The 21,792-nt window shown below is 41.0% G+C and overlaps 1 protein-coding gene across 1 annotated transcript in view; it reads right to left on the bottom strand.

The window, feature by feature from the left end:
* The window catches only part of PCNX2 (pecanex 2), a 164,927-nt gene that overhangs the window by 70,421 nt on the left and 72,714 nt on the right, over window positions 1–21,792 (bottom strand). Inside the window, exons 16-20 of the mRNA XM_052805317.1 lie at window positions 19,958–20,067; window positions 17,624–17,720; window positions 10,389–10,481; window positions 9,717–9,867; window positions 4,383–4,524 (exon numbers count right to left, since the gene is read on the bottom strand). Of these exons, the coding sequence (XP_052661277.1) occupies window positions 4,383–4,524; window positions 9,717–9,867; window positions 10,389–10,481; window positions 17,624–17,720; window positions 19,958–20,067 (593 nt within the window). The remainder of the gene's footprint in view (window positions 1–4,382; window positions 4,525–9,716; window positions 9,868–10,388; window positions 10,482–17,623; window positions 17,721–19,957; window positions 20,068–21,792) is intronic.

The raw sequence follows: 21,792 nt of genomic DNA, 5'->3' as shown, positions 1-21,792 counted from the left end.
GGATATTTTTATATAGGTCTTAAAATAAAATTTCAGTTTCAGAAATATCTTGGCACTTCCATTAATACATTACTGTAATTTGAAAAAAATGTCTTGAACCCACTCCAGTTTTTTTACTACTACGAATTTCACTTGATGACACAGTTTATAATTATTCTGCTAATTTCATTACACACAATGCCAAAATTCTGGATAGAAACACCCATAGACATGAAATGCTTGAAATTCTTACCATTGTTCTTGATCAGAAGGTCATCTTTTCTATATAGTAATTATTTCATCAGATGAAAAGAAATTGTGTTGCATCTATGTGTTGTAAAATACAGGCAGTCTGCATTTTACTCTCCCTTATTATATTCTAGAGGGTGAACTTAAGCTGAGAACTCTAAATAGTAAGTGACCACACAGAGAATCAAGAAGTCCAATCTTTAAAAATTAAAGTGCTTGCTGCTATATCTCCAAGAAGACAACGTTCCTCTTTTAACTCTCCAGAAAACTACAGTTTTCTGTGTAAGAAAAGAAAATACAATCATATGAGAAGGAAAGATGGAGGTAATGTGTTGGCACCCCTTGAATTTAAAAAATCACTCCAGTCTCTGGATATCTATCTGAACTTACAGACTTGAGGTTGTTCACATTTTTAAATTTTGTTTATAAGATACTTTACATAATTAGAAAGATGATCTTGCTTGGACAGCAATTTTGATCTCTTGATAATACCGCCTATTCTAGGGGTTAGATCCTAGAAAGGTCTCAGACACATAAATTTTTAGATCACCTGGGTAGACAGGCACCCCCCTGAGATGAGACAGTACTGGGCTCCAGACCATGAACACTTGCATGGTTCTGTATTTTATCCAACAACCACTAAAAAACACAGGAACAGCATCAGGAGCAGGAATTGGAACACGATTCCCCACTCCCGTAAGAATTTCCTTACGACCAAAGCAGGAGGGATCAAGAGCAAACCTCCCATAGCCTTTACTTTCCTGGAAAGTGCTTAACAGTTGGACTCCTGTTAAACGAAAGGGGCAACACCACTTCTCCACCAAGGTTTTTAAAAGGAAGGAAATCAAAGCAGTATTTTGTGAACTCAATCCTGATCACATACTGGGGATGCTGCAAAAACAGCTCTCAGCTCAAAACCTTTGGGTTTCTGGGTTCTAGTCAGTATAAGATAAAAGTGATTTATTCAGAAAGCTCTGGCCATGTTCAGAAGTACATCTCAAGCCTCCTAATGAATCATCAAGTCAAATTCAGGAGTATTTAGTCATATCAGGCACCCTCAGGGTTTTCTGGCAGTTGACCAAGTATGTTTGGATTGCAGTTTTGCATGTCGATGTCCAAGAACCATACTGGATCTGTTCCTGAAAAGACAACCCAAACCTAACAGACATGTACAAGTAACACCCTGTTAATTGAGAGCCAGGTGACTTCTCTTAAGTAAATTAAGCACATTCACTTTTTCAGAGATGCATTGTTTTTTTGATGCTGGTGAAAATAGATGGGGACTTCAGTGGATAATGAGGGTCTTAAAGTAGGCCAGGTATTTGCAAAATACATGGAAGGTTCTCCTCCATCCTGCTGCAAACCAGGAGAATACCTGCTGCCATGACTGACACTTGTCAGGCCAGAAAGCTCTAAAGAGGTTTTCATCATTCTAGAAAGGCTCATAAGTCTGTACATTCCCAGGTTGATTTTATTTTATGTGGCATTTATTCATTATTGTGTATCTTCCTGTAAAGCAGATGCAACTTTATTTGAGTGCAGGTCATTCTAAAGGATCACCAGGACATCACTGTTGGAATGAAATGCCAAGCTGACCTTATTTCTCACCTTGTCAAAGCTGTTCTTTTCGATTTGCCCCAGATTTCTGAATAGAAAACCTAGTGACTAAGCTAGACAGATTCTGAAGCCACTAGAAGCCATCTCAGTGTATCCTGTATGAACCAGTTGGATCTCGCATTCTTCAGAAAGAAGAAAATTCTTGCAACATGGAGGAATTTTCACACGGAAAACTTCCAGATCATAGAGCAAAAGGGGGACTTTTTCCTCACTGGATCTGTTAACATGCAGAAAATTTCACCAAAAAATGACATTTTATAAAATAATGATCTCAGGTAACAAAATAATTTGCTCATTATCCCTCTTCTTTAAAGCTATTGCCACACAAGATGCTTTTCCTGGGGCCTTAACTCCCAGCAGAGAGAAAGCAAGAGAGAGAAGGGGGGCTTATTTCTGAAGCCTCTGTGGCAGGTAACACGGGGCAAGCTTTTCAGCTTGTCAGCATGGGTTCCATTAATAACCAGCACGTCAGGCTCTGGAAAGCTCAAGCAAACTCCTGACTGTGAAGGAGCTGTTCTGCTGCCTTCCTCAAGAAGGAAACCGCTTCAATCCTTTAAATCACAAAGCAAGATGAAGCTTCTTTGAAAAATACATTCAAAGTGAGAAAAACTCCAAAATCAAATGATGCAAAATGTATCATCTCACTTTCAGACACAGAGCAGGAAAGTGCCGCCTTCCCTTCTCTAAGGTACGATGCAGTCTGATCTTTGGGTGGTAAATAACTAAGGAATGTTCCGACAACAGAAAACGGGTATTTATGTATTAAAGCCGAGGAAGTACAACCCTCAGTAACACGGTATATGGAAGGAGCAAGGAGAATCCAGGATCCTTCATGGGCTTACAGAGTCGAAGAGAAAGAGGTAGGATCTGAGGACAAATGTTTTGTGTGTGGCATTTACATGGTAGCTGTAGGGGAAGCGTATTAAAGAGGAGTGCCAGAGAAGGAGGGATGCTGGGGGTGTTGTGGATAGACCTCAGTTACAAGCAAAAGGAGAAAACACAGGTTTTAAATCCAAGGTGATCACAGAGACACAAGGGGGATGGGGAAAGGACGAACTGTCATGGTATTCCCCTACAGGCCAAACAATCAGAGGCAGACAAATGTAATTACTTCCTTTAATCTCAAGATTTCTGGGGGACTGACTCACTACTTCTGAACACTTGAGGGAGGTGGTACTTTGAAGTGCAACCTAGCTTGGAGGAATGACTATGTAAAAATAGCACCTTCCTAACCCTACATATTTGCTCTGTGCATGTATTCAGTCACGTCTGCTAATGAGTGACAAATGACATTTTGATGACTTTCTAGTTCTCCCAGCCTTGCAGAACCAAATAGAGGGATGAGTGTGAACTCAGTTTCACCCTGGACAATACACCTAAACTCCTGAAGCACCTTGGCCTTAGCAACTCCCCAGTGCCTGGGGGAAAAAGGTCAATGGGGGACTACACAGGCTATCTCTGAGTGACCAGTGAGAGTCTCTCTGGAAAAGTAGTTGTCTGGGAGGAATATGCAGAAAATTTGACTAATGCCCTAGTCCTACTTTCAGCCCCTAAAAGCAGGGACCACCTTTTCCTTATAGTTGCGTAGTCCCTAAAACTGTATTGCTCTTGAAGAGAGAAGAATAATTAAAACAACATGCAATTTTTACATCAAAGTTCTTTTATCTAATATTTAAAGTTAAGAATCTACATCATTATTAATACTGAGTAACTCCCCCTCCTCCAGCAGTTTTTCCTGCTGTTGGAACCTTCCTTCCTGAACACAGGCTGTTTCTTTGTTTTTATGATCTGCATCACTGTCATTCTGATAAAAAGACTGCAGAAACTCTGCCCACTGGGGATACTGCAGTCACTAAGCCTGCTGAATATCTGCAGTAGGCAAGTCACTGAACAAAATATTTACCATAAAAGTCTGCCTGCAAGGATCATACTGTTTTTTCATGGATCAGCATCACCAGTTCTGCTTAATATCAGAGACATCAGACTTTGCAAAAAACTTATATTCCTACCTTTCTCAAACCGCTCTTAATGCGGGACTACCCACCATTCTACTCTGCTGAATATTTTATTCAGTCTTGCCTTAAAAGACTTGTGTGGTGAAGCTTCCGACAACTCCTTTGGGAGACTACGCCATAGTCTTAAAAATCCTCAGTTAGGAAATGTTTCCTGATATCCAGCCTAGATTTCTCATTTTCATATGATTAATTCTAGTTACCCCACTGTGTTTATGCCCATCAAACACCTGCAGCCTGGTATAGTGTGTCTTGCTTTTAATTGACATTTAGACATTCCATGTATATCTATATATAGCTCTTTAATCTTTTAATTTCTCTCTCACTGGAGTCATGTCTTAGCATGTGCTAAGGTAGTTTTGCTTTTTTCTTTCAGCAGAGCCAATGATTATTGTATACTGAACTAATAATGCACAAAAGAAAACTAACAAGCAAACAGACTTAAGATACAAATTTCATTTCTCAATCTTCAGTCTAAACCCAAATAGTGCACTAATCACATGCTTGGAGTTATAATCTACTTACTGTGTACCAAGCTTCTTATATTTACTAATTGAGAAAGCATCAATGGTGAGGGCATTCAGTATTATAGCTGGATACAAAATGTATTTCTCAAAGCACTGAAGCCACACATAGAGCCTTTCAAACCACATCAAATGAGCAGCATCTGAAATAGAAATTCAGATAACAGATCATTTCATCCAATTGTCAGCATTTTTTGCACTGCAATACCATAAAAGAAATGAGTTAGCTCACATTCATAATCAACCAACTAACTTATGAAACAATGGAATTCATAATTCATTGCAAGAGAGAAATCATTTTTGTTCTCTGAATTAGGTAGTATCTGTTTTGCTGCTTCTAACTGCACTCATGAGAAACACTCAGAAATGAAAAGAGATGGTACATGCTAAATGGTATTTTCTACATAATCCAATTACTAGTCACTATATTAAATAGCGCTTTTAGTGACATAATGACTCCAGAGAGGCCCTCTCCAGCACTGACCTAGGGGATGACCTAGGGAACCTCATTTGAACTCTGTGCCTCTCCTTCCCCATCTTATAGTGGTAAAACGCTGTTCCTTAGACTGCAAAGTATCATTGACCTCATTGATAAATGAAATACCCTTTGAGATTGTGATGGGTTGACCCTGGCTGGACACCAGCTGCCCACCAAAGCCGTTCTACCACTGCCCGCCCTCCCCTCCCTCAGCTGGACAGGGGAGAGAAAATATAACAAAGGGCTCATGAGTTGAGATAAAGACAGGGAGAGATCCCTCACCAATTACCATCATGGGCAAAACAGACTCAGCTTGGGGAAAATTAACTCAATTTATTACAAATTAACCAGAGTAGGGTAATGAGAAATAAAACCAAATCTTAAAACACCTTCCCTCCACCCCTCCCTTCTTCCCGGGCACAACTTCACTCCCGGATTCTCTACCTACCCCCCAGCGGCACAGGGGGACGGGGATGGGTTTACGGTCAGTTCATCACACGTTAACTCTGCCGCTTCATCCTCTTCAGGGACAGGACTCCTCATACACTTCCCCTGCTCCAGCGTGGAGTCCCTCCCACAGGAGACTCCTCCACGAACTTCTCCAACGTGGGTCCTTCCCACGGGCTGCAGTTCTTCATGAACTGTTCCAGCATGGGTCCTTTCCACGGCATGCAGTCCTTCGGGAACCCACCTGCTCCAGCGTGGGGTCCTCCCCGGGCTGCAGGTGGATATCTGCTCCACCATGGACCTCCCTGGGCTGCAGGGGGACAGCCTGCCTCACCATGGTCTTCCCCACGAGCTGCAGGGGAATCTCTGCTCCGGTGCCTGGAGCATCTCCTCCCCCTCCTTCTTCACTGACCTGGGGGTCCGCAGGGTTGTTTCTCTTACATGTTCTCACTCCGCTCTCCGGCTGCCGTTTCTGTGTGCCCTGCAACTTTTTTTCCCTTCTTAAATCTGTTTTCCCAGAGGTGCTATCACTATCGCTGATGGGCTTGGCCTTGGCCAGCGGCAGGTCCGTCTTAGAGCTGGCTGGCATTGGCTCTGTTGGACATAGGGGAAGCTTCTAGCAGCTTCTCACTGAAGCCACCCCTGTAACCCCCCCCCCGCTACCAAAACCTTGCCACACAAACCCAATACATTAACACTGGTGTGTTATCAACACCTTTCTAGCTACCAATGCAGAGCACAGCACTATGAGGGCTGCTATGGAGAGAATTAACTCCATCTCAGCCAGACCCAATACAGAGATCTAAAGACTGAAGAATTAACAGGAGCTAGAAACTGTCATAGATGCTTCTCAAAATACTTAAAAAGCCATTGTAAAAAGTATCTGCCAGGATCACATCATTCACCAGTAAAGAACACCTTTGTTTGCAGTAGACTTTTCTAACAACATCACAGTGCTTAATATGAGTATTAAACAAGAACTGAATGCTCTGTGCAATTCAACTGCTATGAGAACCTAGGTGAACTGCATTCAGAAACACTTGTGTGTAGACAAAAACAATGTCTTTATTCTCAACTGAGCTCAGCTAGACAAGGTTATTGGAAAAACAGTGAATGCAAAAAGGCAGAACTTAGTATTGACTCAAAAATAACAAGGCCAGCTACTGAAACTCCAGTACTCTTCCCAGCAGAAATTAAAACAGTTATATATACACATCCCACCCTCCCACACACACCTTTTCAATGGCAGGCAAAGAAGACATGCTGAATCAACAGATTTGTATGTTCTACAGGCACAGGTGTATGTTGTATAGGCTCAAAGAGAAAGAGCTAAAAGCAATCCTTCCAAATTAGCTTTAAGTCATGATTTGCCAGTATCTTAAGCTAAGGCAATGCTCTTGCAAAAGTCTGCCTTCAGAAAATATGATCAACTTTTGTTTCTTGTTATAACGTAAAAATATTTCCTTCACTTATTACCTAAAGACCACCTCCAAAAAGTTCATACACACAGCAAAATGTCCATTTTGGAACCTAGCTGTTATTCTCCATTCCTCTCTCCTCCTCCTGAACTGCAAATTGCTGTCAGAGATCCACTCAAGAACTTCATCCAGCTGCCCAAAGCTGAGCTTTGTGTAAGAACTCAAGCTTGAATAAACAGATGTGCATATCAAGTAGACCAAAAAGAAGGTAGCTGCAGGAGCAGAGAGAGATGTGTGCAGACAATGCAGACAGAAGAAAAAAAGAGCTCACATTCAGAGGGGGCCCAGGGAAAGATGTGGATGATTTGAAAATGGCCTACATGAATCTGTGGGCTATAAAAGCAGTAGTGGGGAGGGAGGAGAAAAAATAGTCTCTAGTGTTTCAGGGTTTCTTTCTCACTCAGTCCTGCACTACTTTCTACACATCTATTATACCATAAGCTCATACATCTTGACCTCAGACTTTCTTCCTGCAGTCAGGCAAAACAATGACAAGTAATAAATGAGTTATCTTATAGGGCCAACATGAGAACTGGTCTATAATTGCTATTCTGTGGAAGGCCTGAAAGTTTGAACAGCTCATCCAGAGTCTATGAAACAAAGCCAGGAATAAACTTGTGGAACTGTCATTACCAGCTGCTCATCTAATAGCAAGCAATCATTCGTCTCCCCATAGCACTACACTTGTCAAAAATTAGGAAGCTGAAAATGAAATTCAGTGCAGTAAAAACTCCTCACAGATATCTTGTTTTGTGTACTTGTCCCTTCATTGTCCACGCCTGACAACTACAGGATACTGTCATTTTCCAAGTTTCTCTTTCTATACAAACAGCAAACCTTTAAGTTCGGCTCCTACATTTTTCTTACAGGGTAAAAGAAAGAAGACAGCCTGTCCGACATATCTATCAAAGGGATTACACAACCTTTTCCTTAGCCTGTCTCATCTCAGAACATGATAAAACGCCTCTGCAGCTGCCTAAGGGCCTGAAATATATATTTATTTATTTATTTACTCTTGTTTTCTAACACACAACACCAGATACATTGCAATAATACTTAAGCCCCAAAGTGCAGAAATGGACCACATAGAGGACTGCAAAAGAAGGAAAAAAGCCTGTTGCCCACAGCAGGTAGCATGGCAAATGCAGCTGATCTCAAAGCAGAAGGAAACCCATCTGTGGAGATCAGTCTGGCAGATCTCTACCCTCAACCTTTTCCAAAGCTGAGTCATTGCATTTAGCAAAACAATGTTTTCTCACAAATGAAGACAGACTTAATCAGGACAATGGAAAGAAATCCTACAGTAGTCTTTTATGATTAAGTGATGTAACAAACAATAAAACTTGAGTATTCATCAGAATTACTGATTATCAGGGAGAGGAACCCCTGAACAATGTTTTCAGGTGGGCATGATCCTTAATAAGATTTATATTTCTACTACACTTTCCTTGGCGTATTGCAGTAAAAGTTAAAAGGCAACCTTCAAACAAGTCTCCTGGGTACTTTTTTCATACCCAAGCCTTGTTTGGAAAGTAATCGTTTTGAAAGACATGATTTTTTTAAAAAAGATTTAAATCCTTAATGCATGGTTTTGCAGAGAGTAATTTGAACTCTTTTGTTGTCTAGTCGAAGAACAGACTAAAGTCCCTCAGCAGACTGTGTTCTGACAGTGCTGTCTTCAAACACCTCAGGAACATATATTGAGAATGATTAAGGCACAGGATCCATCAAGAAATGACAAGCAAGCTTTTGGCTGGTAGCAAAGGCAAGATCAGAGCGGGGGGGGGGGGGGCAAAAAAAAAGGTGCACTTCTCAAAAGTACACTGGCTGCTTGCAGAATAACTGTATCAGAACAGGAAATCAGATCTCGACATAATAAAATATTTACTGATACTTGCATGTATCAGGGTACTACTCACTGAAGCCAGCAGACATTAGCAAGAACAAATCTTCAAGAACATTTCACAGTTTCTTTCAATTTTAATGTTTCTCTAAAAGTGTTATGATGGAAATTAGAACTCTAAGTTGCACTACCCTTGCTGTTCAAATGATATATATGTCAGAAAGCAGAAAAAATTCTGCCTCTCAATTTCATCAATCATTTAAGTTTTTAAATTATATAAAAAGCCAACGTATTAAGCATGAACTATAACATATCAAGCAACACAGCAAGTAACACTGCTGTAATGTAAAAGCAAAAAGCAGATCAGACGATGGCTCATGAAAGACCACTTAGGGCCAGTAAGATGATTAAGGGGCAAGAGAACTTGACATAGGAGGAAAGGCTGAGAGAGCTGGGATTGCCTAGCCTTCAGAAGAAAAGGCTCAGGGGGCATCTTATTCATGCCTGATTGGGGCCGGTTTTGGGGTATAAATACCTGATGGGGAGGGTAAAGTTGATGGAGCCAGACTGTTCTCAGTAATGCCCAGTGACAGGACAAAAGGAAATGGGGAAAAACAGAAATTCCATTTCAACAAAAGAAAAAAAAAAAACCAACCCCAAAACCAAAACAACCTTTCTTACTGTAAGGATGATCAAATGCTAGAACAGGTTGTCCAGGAAGGTTGTACAGTCTCCATGCCTGAAGATATTCAAAACTGGAAGCAGCCCTGAGCAATGTGCTCTAGCTGACCCTGCTTTGAGCAGGGGCGTTGAACTAGGCAATCTCCAGAGGTGCTTGCCCAGCCTCAGCCCTTCTGTGCAGTGGTCTCAGGAGACAACTTCTACAGGTTCACAAATTTGCTGGTGATCGGGGGGGGGGGGGGGGGGGGGGGGGATGAAAATGATGGGCTATGCATGCTATTCAAGAGGGAAATGTAAAGCATAATTTATTCTCACTTATCTGTTCCTTCTGGATTTTTTTTTTTTTTTTTAATCAAGACAAGCTGCAAGTCATTGCATCCATTGTTTAGAGAAGATTTTATTACAAACCTCTCACTTCCCGCTGCTGGTGCTCTTTGCTTTTAAGTATGGGGTGGGAGATCCACAGCCAGGGGTGATGCTTGCGAAGCTGAGGAAGTACATAATGTGTTACAAATCCCACAGTCCATGCTAAAGCAAACAGGACAATGCTGAGAAATGGCTGAGCCAAAAAAGAAAAAATGAAACATGGTTATAATTTACAAACAACATTTTTATAAAAAACTTTTTTTTAAACATTTTTTAACAGTTCCTATAATTGTATTTTCGTGCAGTTAATTTTTATTCCTATGTTCAAACTCTGACTCCACAAGTGGATGTGGATTTTGAAATATGTATTTTGCCCACTCAATTAACCAATTCTTCCTCCCTAATTGGATGAAAAAAGGCAAGTGATCAGCTTTATTCATTCTGTCCCCCAGGTTCCATATCATAAAAGAGCTGTCGATATGCAGAGGTTTAAGAGACACCAAATAAGTAACACTGAAATTAATACAAATATCCATAAACTAACTGCCTTGCACATAAAAAAATGTTATTGTGACCAGTAAACACATTTTCACTAACTTCTCTTCCCACAATCTCTATTCTTTCTCGTTAAAGCACCCTGTGGTTTTGCATAAAAGAAGTAATACCTTAGGGGAAAAAAAGAAAGAAGAAAAAAAAAAAAAGACAGATACATACCCTTAATGATAGAAACACAGTACTGGCACTGACAGCAAATGACAGAACAGCAGCCGCTGTGCAGACAATGAGATCTGATTTCAAGACTTCTTTCTGTGAAAATAATAATTTTATACAAAATTAGAAGCCAATACTATTTTAACCAAGGTAAACGACTCTTTTCTCGATTACTCACAGTCTGCATTGTGATAAGGTTAATCAGCACTCCCTAATACAAAAGTATTTTCTCCACTCTGCTTTGGGAAATTATTTCTTCACACTCTGGGTTTGTCAGAGTAATCACATTTAAATTCATCATGCCTAACTTTAAATTATATTTTTAAATAAGATAGTTTTAAGATTGGAGAAATGAAAGCAATACATTTTCATACCGAGTCTGATTCTGTTTAAGGAATATAACTCTTTTACATTACGACTTTTTTATTTTGGGGAATCAAAATTCTGGTTCCATTTCCTATTTGCAAGCATTAAGATACAAGTATTCAGATTCACTTTATCTTGCATTACTGAAATGACTTATGCTTTTCTGTAATGTCTTCAGAGACACAGAGTTAATACATTTATTATGTTCTAAAGTGACATGTCCCATTCTCTGATTTTCTGTATCGGAAGCCAAATTTTGGCAAGATTTTATGGATTTCAGACAAGGCCTTTTTCTAGTGTCACTGAATGATAATGAAAGGACACGTCTGCCTTTACATAAAAATCTATAACTAGGGTAGGAGTAATTTTGTTTCTAAAGATTGGAAAATATCACTGTCTTTCCAGCCCATTTTTCTTGTGATTAAAATGTCATTCTCAGTAAACAAATAAACAAGATAGCTTGCAATGCGTGCGATCTTCTGAATTGTAGTTCAGAGGTCACCCGAATGTCTTTGTGAGTAAATAAAAATCTTGTCTTAGATTTATGAGAGGGGCATTTAAGTTCAGCACTCAATACTACTCCTAAGTTATCAAAAGAGTAACTATTTGTAGCTGTTGGTTTAGAAGCTGACTGCTTTAATTCAAAGACTTCTAGAAACAAGTGAAATGCAACACTTTTGTTAGAATTAGAAGCTCATCCAGTTTCCTGGTGTTGCAGTCTTCACGTATCTCATCAGAGAAAAAGAAAGAAAACTAAAATAATGATAGGATAGCAAACCTGTGAATAAGGGAGATAAAAAGCAAGCAAGCAGAACAAGTGAACAACAGAAGGGTTGTGAATTACAGGGAAAGCTGGTAGCAACCACTATATTTAGGCTGCCTATCACTCCCTGTTATGAAAGATGCTTCTTAGTAAAAGGTCACAAGCATCAGCACTTCCACTTACTGCAGCAGGCCTTTGAAATTCAGCAGGACTAAAAAGCCTTCGGGCTCAAGAAGTACTTTTGCTTTCTCCCAGGAAACTCCAATCCAGTTTAGCTGAATTCTCAAGCCATCACCACTGTCCCTCCCTCTCCCAGGCTGCTCAGGAGCACGTACCTCCAAAAGAGCAGCACACCCTCCTCTCCAAGAGCTGTGCCCTCTCCAGACAGCCCTGTACTCCACAGGGTCCCAGGACTATAACTAGGAAGGTGTAGGAGCAGAGTTAGGTCCTCCTAAATCTTTCCGACCATCTTTTCAAACCATAGCCCTGCTGGCCTTACTCCTTGCTTCTTGGCCATCGTATGCAACAGGGGAACCGCAACATAAGGGACCCTCAGCGGAAAGGCTTTCTCTTCCCTGAACAAACCTTTGGTCCCTGCCTGTCCCCACAGGCCCTCTCTGTTTGGTTCAGACTTTCACTCACTAGCAAGTTGTGTATCCATCTCTAACTCAAGTGGTTTTAGTATGTGAAGCAGTACTGAAAAATCATGGTCAAAACCCTGATAAAGATGGATAAGGGAATTACTACCAATGCATGTAACGGAAATAATTTTCTTGTAACCTTTCCAAATTTTTTCAAAGACGTTGCATACAAAATCTATGCAAAGCAGCAGTATTTAGCTTGTAAAATTCAGTATCTGTGAAGGCTAAGCAGTGCCAGATTTATATGACACTATTTCAGCCCTTTTATGAATACATATTATGAAAAGTCTTGATCAAGTATTACTGTGCACAGCTGAATCCAACTACTCAATAATCTAAAACAAGCTTATAAGACCAACAAACACACTCCAATCACATTTTCAAGCTCTTCTGTACAACCAGAAAGGATTACTATTGAAATGGCTTATTTCTCTCACAACCAGGTGACTGAAGAAGCTGCCGTTTTAAGAACTACATCAAATATTAAGAATTTAGCTGTAAAATCAGCAGAGGTGATAATAATGGACGTTTTGGGGAGAGACGGCATCCTAACTTTCCATTCCATGCCAGGTCACCAAAGAGAATCTTTTCAAAAGATTACATTCAAAAGAGAATGTATTACTCAGATTATATTACACAGGACTGGTATTTCCCACCTTTCCCATCTTTGAGTTTGCAAGTGTTCTTTTTAGGGTGCCATCACCGCTTTTGACACATTAACAATCCCATATAGGAAAAGGCCTGTGTTTTTAAAGCAATGATTATTGTTCAGGTATTTAAACCCAAATTTGACAATTGCATTCCAACTCTGGCAACATCTAAAGTTTTTAAAGTATCATATATGCCCAGGCTTGCCCTTTTGCCCTTGCAAAATGTAAATGTACGGCTCAGCTGCTGACTTGCGCAACGGTCCCCACAGTAGCTCCTTCTTGATGTGGCAGACGCTTTCAAACTTCTCACAAAATTCAGGTTTTTTTCCTTCTGTAACAAAGCTGAGCAGCAGTTGCTTTTGTTTCATGTCATGGCATAGTGGTCAGGGCCCTCCAGGAAACAGCTGGCCCTGAGCAGTTATCTCTCTGGCTGAGGGGGATTCAGAGCAACCTTCCAGGAAAAAACCTTGGGCACCCACCTAAAGGCTGCTGTGGGTGGATCTGCTGCTTCCACCCTTGCTGCTGAAGGCAGCTAGCTCCTGCAAAGCGTGTGCCTACCTTGGATGCAACTCTCTTCCCCAACCTGCGTTTAGACCCAACTGTCTAAAGCAGGATTTTGGATTCCATTCCCAAGGCCAGGCACTTATGAATTGAATGCTGAACAGCCCTACAATGTGAAGCTTGAGTCCTTCACTGCAATTGGTCCAACGTGGAAAAGTTAAGCGCTGATCACAGTTAAAATCTCTGCAGTGAGAGATAATCACTGATACAGCTTGGGCTGAAAGCAGGTGTTCTTTTTTCTCCATTTTACACTCAAGGGGAAAAAGAAACCCCAAACCATCGCTACATTTGATGCCTCAGAGATTTTACAAGCAGAATACACTATAGTGGTGCTTTTTTTTAAAAAAATTATTATTTTCAATTATGCTTTTGGAGCTTTTTGTACAAATCCTTTTACTAGCTATCTAAATGTTTGTATTAAAGGCCAGGAAGGAAGCTGAGTTTGAATGTAACACATCAGCACCTTCAGGCCACTGGTTAATCTAGTAATCAGCCATGTGGATGCCTATAGAAATTAATTATAATGGTAGGAAGCTCCATTCTCAAAGTTGAATGGTCAATTATCCATCACAGCTGCTTTATAATTCAGGCTTCCAAAGCTGGCAATTCTTACATAGCTATTCAATCAAAGGAAAATCGTAAAGGTCATGTAACTAAACATTAGAGATGCTGTATTTATTATTCCTATCATCAATGCAAAGCCACTACAGAATGCAACACATTAATTTTCAATATTAACCTTGTTTGCTTTCAGCTCCTTGAGGAGGTGATTTAGTTCTGTACACCTCAGGATTTCTGATTAAAACGGGTCTTATTTAAATGGCATGTTATGTAGACCATATGTCTGTATATAGCCCAGGGCAAGGCTTGCTGTTGTGTTGCATCGTGCCATCTCTTGCCACTGACAGGGGGTTAGGAATACTCTCCCCGCAGAGGAGCGCTCCAAGAGGAAAAAATGAACTACCACCATGAAATCTCCTTCAAATACTGACATACTGTTTCACCCAGTTTCTGAACTGTTTGAAGATCCCCTTGCAGAAGTTCTGGAAGCTATTTAAAACTGTCAGCCAAGTGCTACATCCTAAACATGACTGCTGTTGCTGAAGCAAGTCAGCAGAGACTGTGGCTTGATTGTGCTCCTCAAACTTGAGACACATGCATTTTCTCCTGCCTCAATTCTTCCCTACTTGCACTATTAGCACTGCACTGTGAGATAGCAGCGGGAGTCTCCTGGCAAACTGGTTAGTGTTTAATTGAGACAGAGGTACCACATAACAGAGGGGTTAGACAAAGAGCCTGCATTAATCAGAAATTGCCCTCTCTTTCTTCAAGACATCTCCCAGTGTGGAAGAATTAGAACTGCTAATTGACATTGTAAGCAAACACATTTGCTTACAGTTTTTATACAGACTGAGGGATGCCCGGACAGAGAAAAAAAAAAATGAAGGCAAAGTACTGGCAAGTTCCAGCAACACAGAAGGAAAGCAGCCTCTGTCTAAAAGCAGCAGTAGCAGCATGGAGTATCAAATGTACAGAGCAGAAAAGTGTCAATCCCCCAAACCAGGTATATCCTGGAAAGCAAAAGGTGCAAGGAATCCCACTTAATTAAATGCAAAAAACCACTGGCAAAACATGACAGGAATGAATCATAGAATCATAGAATCATTTAGGTTGGAAAAGACCTTTAAGATCATCGAGTCCAACTGTCAACCATGCCCACTAAACCATGTCCTGAAGTGCCTTGTCTATGCATTTTTTGAATACCTCCAGGGATGGTGACTCAACCACTTCCCTGGGCAGCCTGTTCCAATGCCTGACAACCCTTTCAGTAAAGAAATTTTTCCTAGTATCCAATCTAAATCTCCCCTGGCGCAACTTGAGGCCATTTCCTCTCGTCCTATCTCCAGACACCTGACAGAAGAGACCAGCACCCACCTCACTACAACCCCCTTTCAGGTAGTTGTAGAGAGCAATAAGGTCTCCCCTCAGCCTCCTTTTCTCCAGACTAAACCATCCCAGTTCCCTCAGCCGCTCCTCATCAGACTTGTGCTCCAGGCCCTTCACCAGCTTTGTTGCCTTTCTCTGGACACGCTCCAGCACCTCAATGTCTTTCCTGTAGTGAGGGGCCCAAAACTGAGAGACATGGTGAAGAGAAGAACTGAAGTCCTATGTCTGGCCAGTCCCACCACAGTCCTCCCCGCACTTCTGCATCTGTCACCCCAGTGGCTCAAGAGCCCAAGTGCAGTTGAACCACATGGTAACTGTGTTAGTAAAAGACATCAGATCCCTGTCCATGTTATTGACACAAGAATAGGTTGAGAGTCTGCAGCATGACTCTGTTTTGAAAATATAGCCAGGATCTTAGATGAGAATTTGTTCATTCTTTTGTTTTCTGTTTTCAATATATTGAAGCCTTGCTTAAGGTTTCCCTCTGCACTGTGAAATGAAACCAGTTAAGTGGACAGCCGCAGTAAGTGCTTCAGTCCCCTGGCAAGGCTCCATCTGCAGAACAGATGAGATCAGACTCTGTACTGCTCCAAGAAGGGCACTATCAGCAAAAAATAAAGTGGGATACAAATACGGGGGAACAAGAAGCTTTCCATTACATCTGCCATACAGTGCCCATCTACAAGGATGGACTGACAGTGAACCGTGGCAATAACCTATACACCAGAAATACCACAGAATATAGCACAACTTTAAGATAAATATTTTTTACTCTGTTACTAACTGGACATTCATACTGCAGTGTGACCCTGTTGCAAACAGTTTAGTTTCCAAGAAACTGTAGCTCAATACAAGCAACAAGAAACAGACATATCACTTAAGATTAGGTGGGCCTTATTAGAGTAAGCAGTTTAAAATAACATTATGCGTGGTAGAAAATAACAATCTAAGCAGCAGCTTAGCAAAGAAAAGTAGAAAACATTGGTAGTGTGGGATCAGCTCACGTGCTGAATGTAGGCTGTGTAACACCTTATAAAATGCCCAACAAATGATTCAAGATGTACAGGAGAGATGCATCCCTTTGAAGGGACATCTGGAGGCCAGGTCAGCTACCACACTAGCAACCTGTAATACTATGCACTATGGACTCTCAGATCAGGGCTAAGGGTCAAAAAAAGGCAGTCTGTCTTCCAGGCACTCTCTGAACAACTCTCCTTGCTTCTGCAAGCTTTCAGGAGTTTAGGAATAATTGCCTAGGTTGCAAACGCTCAGATGCAGGCGTTAGGGATATGGTCTGGAGGAAGGGCTGTCTGACAGCCGGGAAGCAGGACAGTTCATGACTCTAAAAAAAGTCAAACACTCCTTAAAACTTCTGGAAACTTGACGATCTTCCCACATGAACTCTTTATAAGATCAACCTCCCCTGGGTAACAGTGAGGCGTTTTTATACAAAAAGACACAAAAAGGAAGATGGGTCACTTTGGATGTTTAAGCTGAAGCGGGAAATAAGCTGACACAAACTTAGAGCTACGTGCCAGACAGCAGGAAATAAACAGCCTGCCAAGCAAAGAAGAGACGATGAGACGGCAATGCTTGGCACCAGGCATGTACCTCCCTCTCTCATACTAGTCAAGTTTCACATGCTTCTTCCATCACTAGGTGCCAAGTCTGGTCTGTGCTCCACCTGGCTTGGCTGGGGTGAAGGGCATACAGTCAAGAGTACTCCCTGGCACAGAAAAAGGTATTCCTGAGAACCAGGTCAATTCCTAGCCCTAGAAAAAGAATGAATAAGGGCTGTTTTAAACACACTTAATTCTGAGGACCAAATCCTGTCCTCCTCCAGTGCAGTCAGGGAGTTCGGCAGGACTGCTCACCATTTTGAACATTTGTTGAACAAGCCAGCCTACCCTGTGCACACCAGATTGCCAGGCTGTAACTCTAAGCACAGAGCCTGCATTAGCCCTCTGAGTACCAGGATGAGATGTCCCATTCCCCAAGCACTACAAGTGCATTTCCCATCAACTATATTAAGGAATCAATGTTGCCGAGTCCTTCAAAGGAACCCTTCAGAAAGGAAAACTGCAATATCCCCCTCCTCCCTTCTGGCCTCGCTGGAAAGAAGATCTAGAAGAACTTATCTCAGTTTCCATCTGTGGATTTAAAGGAACAGGATATATATCCTCCCATTTTCTGTGCTTTTAGTAATTTAAATATTTAAATTACTAAATGAGAATATTTAAAAGGTTCCTCTGTGGGGAAAATGGATGGGAGAGAGCTTTGAACAGAAAGTAATGAAAGAAAAGCTCTTACCACTGATTCTCTCATCTTTTCTGGGAGTGGATCTACTGATGAATCTTCAAATTGTTGACGTAGATAGTGAGGGATATATTTGCATTGAATAAGGGACCTGTTAAAAAAAAAATATCCTAGTTAGGGTACTTGTGAACAAGCCTAACAGATATGAGTATTCCTGGGGGGCAGAGGAGGAGGAACAGCCTCAGTTTTCCTTCCTCATGTATGCAGTAGCTATCTTATCTCTGCATAGCTGGAGATTGACACAAACCAGCTCTACCACTGATCAGGGTAGAACTTCCTCATCAAAATGTTAAGGAGTCTCAGCAGTCCAATCAATGTGACTCAGTCATTTAGAGGAATGAGCAGAGAGGGTACTGTTGCATTCATGCCTTTTAGTAATGTTTCAGCTAAGCTGAAACCAATATGGGAGCTGTTTAGACCCACATTAGAAAGGCCAAAGAAGCTATTTCTGTATAAATTGTATATTAATCCTCAGTTCAAGATTTATGTGCTACCTCCTCCTCCATCTTGAAGTTTATGCCACAGGCCATTCCTTAAATACTGTTTCCAATCTCCTTAACTTCCTTTAATTAAGTTCAGAGCTGTTTAAAAAAAAAAAAAATCTTAAACCTCTTTTTTTAAGGATTATACATTTTTATCATGATTGCACAATAAACATTTGATGTCATTGTACACATATTCTTAGTCTTAAGACATTTAACAACCATTTCAGCTGCTGAAGATTTGATTAAGAATGTTATGAAATCAGTAGCTAGATTAAAAAGTTAAAATGGATTTAATGGTTTAAGATTACTTCCTTAAAACAAAAGTCTTAAGAAAAGACAAGTTTCTGTTTTATTAAAGAAGTTAATGAACTGGTGTGTCCTTCCTGGGGAGTGGGAGAGAAGAATACATTTAAATTACTTCAAAACTGAAAGAGCTCACACTTCCATGCTGATTTGCAATTTACCTGTGCATATCTTACTCCAAGGCTAAACTAATCTCCCTAAAACAGCACACAGCTTCACTTCCTTCCATATCTGAGTTCCATATTGTAATGGTTGATGAACTACCCACCACCTACACAAAGCCTGATCCAGGTCTAATTAACATCAGTGCCAGACACAGTAGGCTTTGGATAAAGTTAATGGCAATAGATATAAGCAGTTCTTGTTGCTTTGCCACATCAGGACCTAGTAATGTATAAATATCAGATTCCCTGAATCTTCTGGATGGTAAAGAAGGAATTTCTCAACTCTTCAGTGAGATTTACTAGGATGCCAATTTTCTACTAGTGCCCTATATCCTTTCCTCCCTCATCAGAATTCTTCTCCTTTTCCCTAGTTTCTCTCCTTAAATATAATCTTGAATGGCCTAAAAAGCCCTCCACTTCCCCTTCTCTCTCCTGCATTACAGAATTGTGTGTCCAACTGCCCTGACTTACCATATGCCTACTACAATCTTCATACACTAAAGAGCCTCACCTCAAGACACACAAAACACACCTCATGAATCAAAGGAGAGAACCCATGGGTTTCCTCACAGGCCCTCCGCACTGTTCTGAGATAAGACGGAGCTGCCCGTGAAGCAGAATCCCAGATGGCATGGTGATACCAGCTGCAAAAAACCCACTTGCTTGCTTAATCCCACAGCCATATACGTAGATGCCCAGCTACTTGTGGACTACCACAGCCCCCACGACACCCATATAGCACAGTTCCCACACAGGAAAACTCACGTCTGCCGCCCCTGAGCTATGGATCTACAGCCTCTCTCCCATCACCTCAACCTGCAGATCATGATGTTGGGACTTCTCCCCTGGATCTCCCTTGTTTGCAATGTCAGCTCTTAACACACACTACCTTTCCTCAGCTACCTCTAGCAGACTGTGTCAGAGCAGAAGAGGAAGGAGTTGATCTCAAGCAGAGGCATAGCCTACTGACAGTGACCCTCAGCAAGAACTGGAATTGAGTCATCTTCCCAGCACATCAAATGTCCTTTCTCCTTGCCACAGTGCTATCCAATGCACATTCTGCAACTCCAGTAGCCTGAGCACCCCCTCAACTAAATTGCTATCCTCCAACATGGCAGGCACACAATTTTCCAGAGGCTGAAATCTGCTTCAGAGAATTTGGATAGTGCTGTTTAAAGAGCACCAGCCTTACTGGCAATCTGACTGCAGCACTTCATTTATTTACAGGACCGATACCAACCAGGCAGACATGGCGAGGAATTTCCACCTCACCACAGTACTTTCACGGGACAGTCCCTGTGGTTCTGAAACCCAGGCATCACTCTGGTTGTATGCTGTACAGAGTAATCAATAAGTAACATTTGCAGGCAACTTACATCAGTACAGATGGGTCACTGCTTTGTCTGCTGAGGTGATAAGAAAGTGCAACTAGCAGACCACAGAAAGCAGAGAACAGCGCTGGAATGTGTTGTGCATCCCAGGGTTCCTGAACAGAAGGACAGAAAGCAAAATATTTGTAAGTTAGGAATGCATAACTTAAAAAAAAAAAAAAAAAAAATTAAGTAGGCTAAGGTATACATGCAGTGTTAAATGCACAGCATCTAAATTTGTACATCATCTACAAAGGACTGAAAATCCTTTTTCATATCAAAGTCTATGATTGTGAAAAAGACTGTGATTAGAGACATGTTTTGTGATCATATTATGTAATTCCTCTATAATCAGCAATTAGCTAGGAAACCACATGAAAGGCAGTTTTCTTTCCTCTTTAATGAAACATTATGGGCACATTCTCATTAAAATGAGATGCAAGCGAAATGAACTGTACTGTATTTGTCTATACTCTAAACTGATATGTAGTTACTTGACCTGTGGCCAGATTGCTTGCAACAAATCCCAATGTCACCTAGATCAGGCAGTGGGGTACAGTTCTAGCACCTCGCTCTGAAATCCTTCTGCTGCTTTGTACATTACATCCAGGCCCTGCCTGGATGACAACACAGTGGAGAGGGACAGCGCTTACCACTGTATGTGACATCCCCGAGTAGGGAAAGAAGAGACAATTTACACACTCTCCAGCACACTCCGGGTATAACCAAAATGAGAAACTGTCTCTGGGTGACTTAAACAGCTAAAATTGGCTAGAAATAATACAAGAAAGAACATGAAACCTAAGGAACACTTATCAAGACCAGCTTCATCTGTGGAGTCCTCAGCTACAAATTAGCTATCCTAAGACATACCTGTGAGTCCTGGCTGAAAAGGACACAAATTTTGGCTGTGAAGGACACAGAAACTTGGTGGATCAGATCGATAGCCATTTCACTTACTAGACTTGTTCAATGCCTCCACACAACTTCTACCTGATCAACTGAATGTGAGGTCACCAGATCCTGACATCAGAGTACTTTCTTGGTAGATTTTGAGAAACGATGCTTGTAGGATCTGTGAAACTGTAAGCTAGTAAAACCGAGGCATCTTCTGCACCATATCTTTTGCTTGAAAAACTTCACAGTTCATACAGGACCAATATTCTCACAGAATAAAGTAAGTTTATTGGTCTTATTTTGCACGGTGATATGTGTGATTTCTTAGCAAAGCTGACTCACATTAAGAAACACTCCACTTCTTTCAGGTACAATGAATACCTGAGCAAGACAAACTAATTTTCTTTTAAGGGACAAACATCCAACCCACTGCAACATGACATTTCTTTGGAATTGAACCCTGAAATTCTCGTTATCCTAAGAATAGTATCAGAGAAGTGAAATTTTAATTCTAAGAATCACCTTTCCCTCATCATGCTACTGAATATCACAAAAATGAAGAAGACAACCATCTAGTTCTATCAAACAATCCTACTCAAAACAGCGGTTACAAACAAAAGAGAGAGTTACATGGTATTACTGAAAGAATCCAGCACCATTTGTTTGACAAGTTAACCTTTGCCATCCAAATCCACTCCTCATTTCATTGCTCCCAGTTTTGGGGCCAAATACATTTTGGATTAGCTTTTCTATGCTTAGTCTTAGGTCAGAAATTCATATTCTTCAAAACACTGAAGAAAACTAACTTAAGCCAAAATGTTCTGAAAATAGCTCAATCACAGCCTATCCAAATATCCATTGTCCAGGGCAATACAACTGTGTAGAGATCCACCCAGCAGCTTCTAGTCCATGACTGCCCCTTCACCCTGCAACTTCTTTTGAAA

This window comes from Harpia harpyja, chromosome 13, assembly GCF_026419915.1.
Source record: "Harpia harpyja isolate bHarHar1 chromosome 13, bHarHar1 primary haplotype, whole genome shotgun sequence".
Lineage (NCBI taxonomy): Eukaryota > Metazoa > Chordata > Aves > Accipitriformes > Accipitridae > Harpia > Harpia harpyja.
The sequence above is the reverse complement of the archived record's forward strand: the minus strand, read 5'-3'. Positions and strand labels throughout refer to the sequence as shown.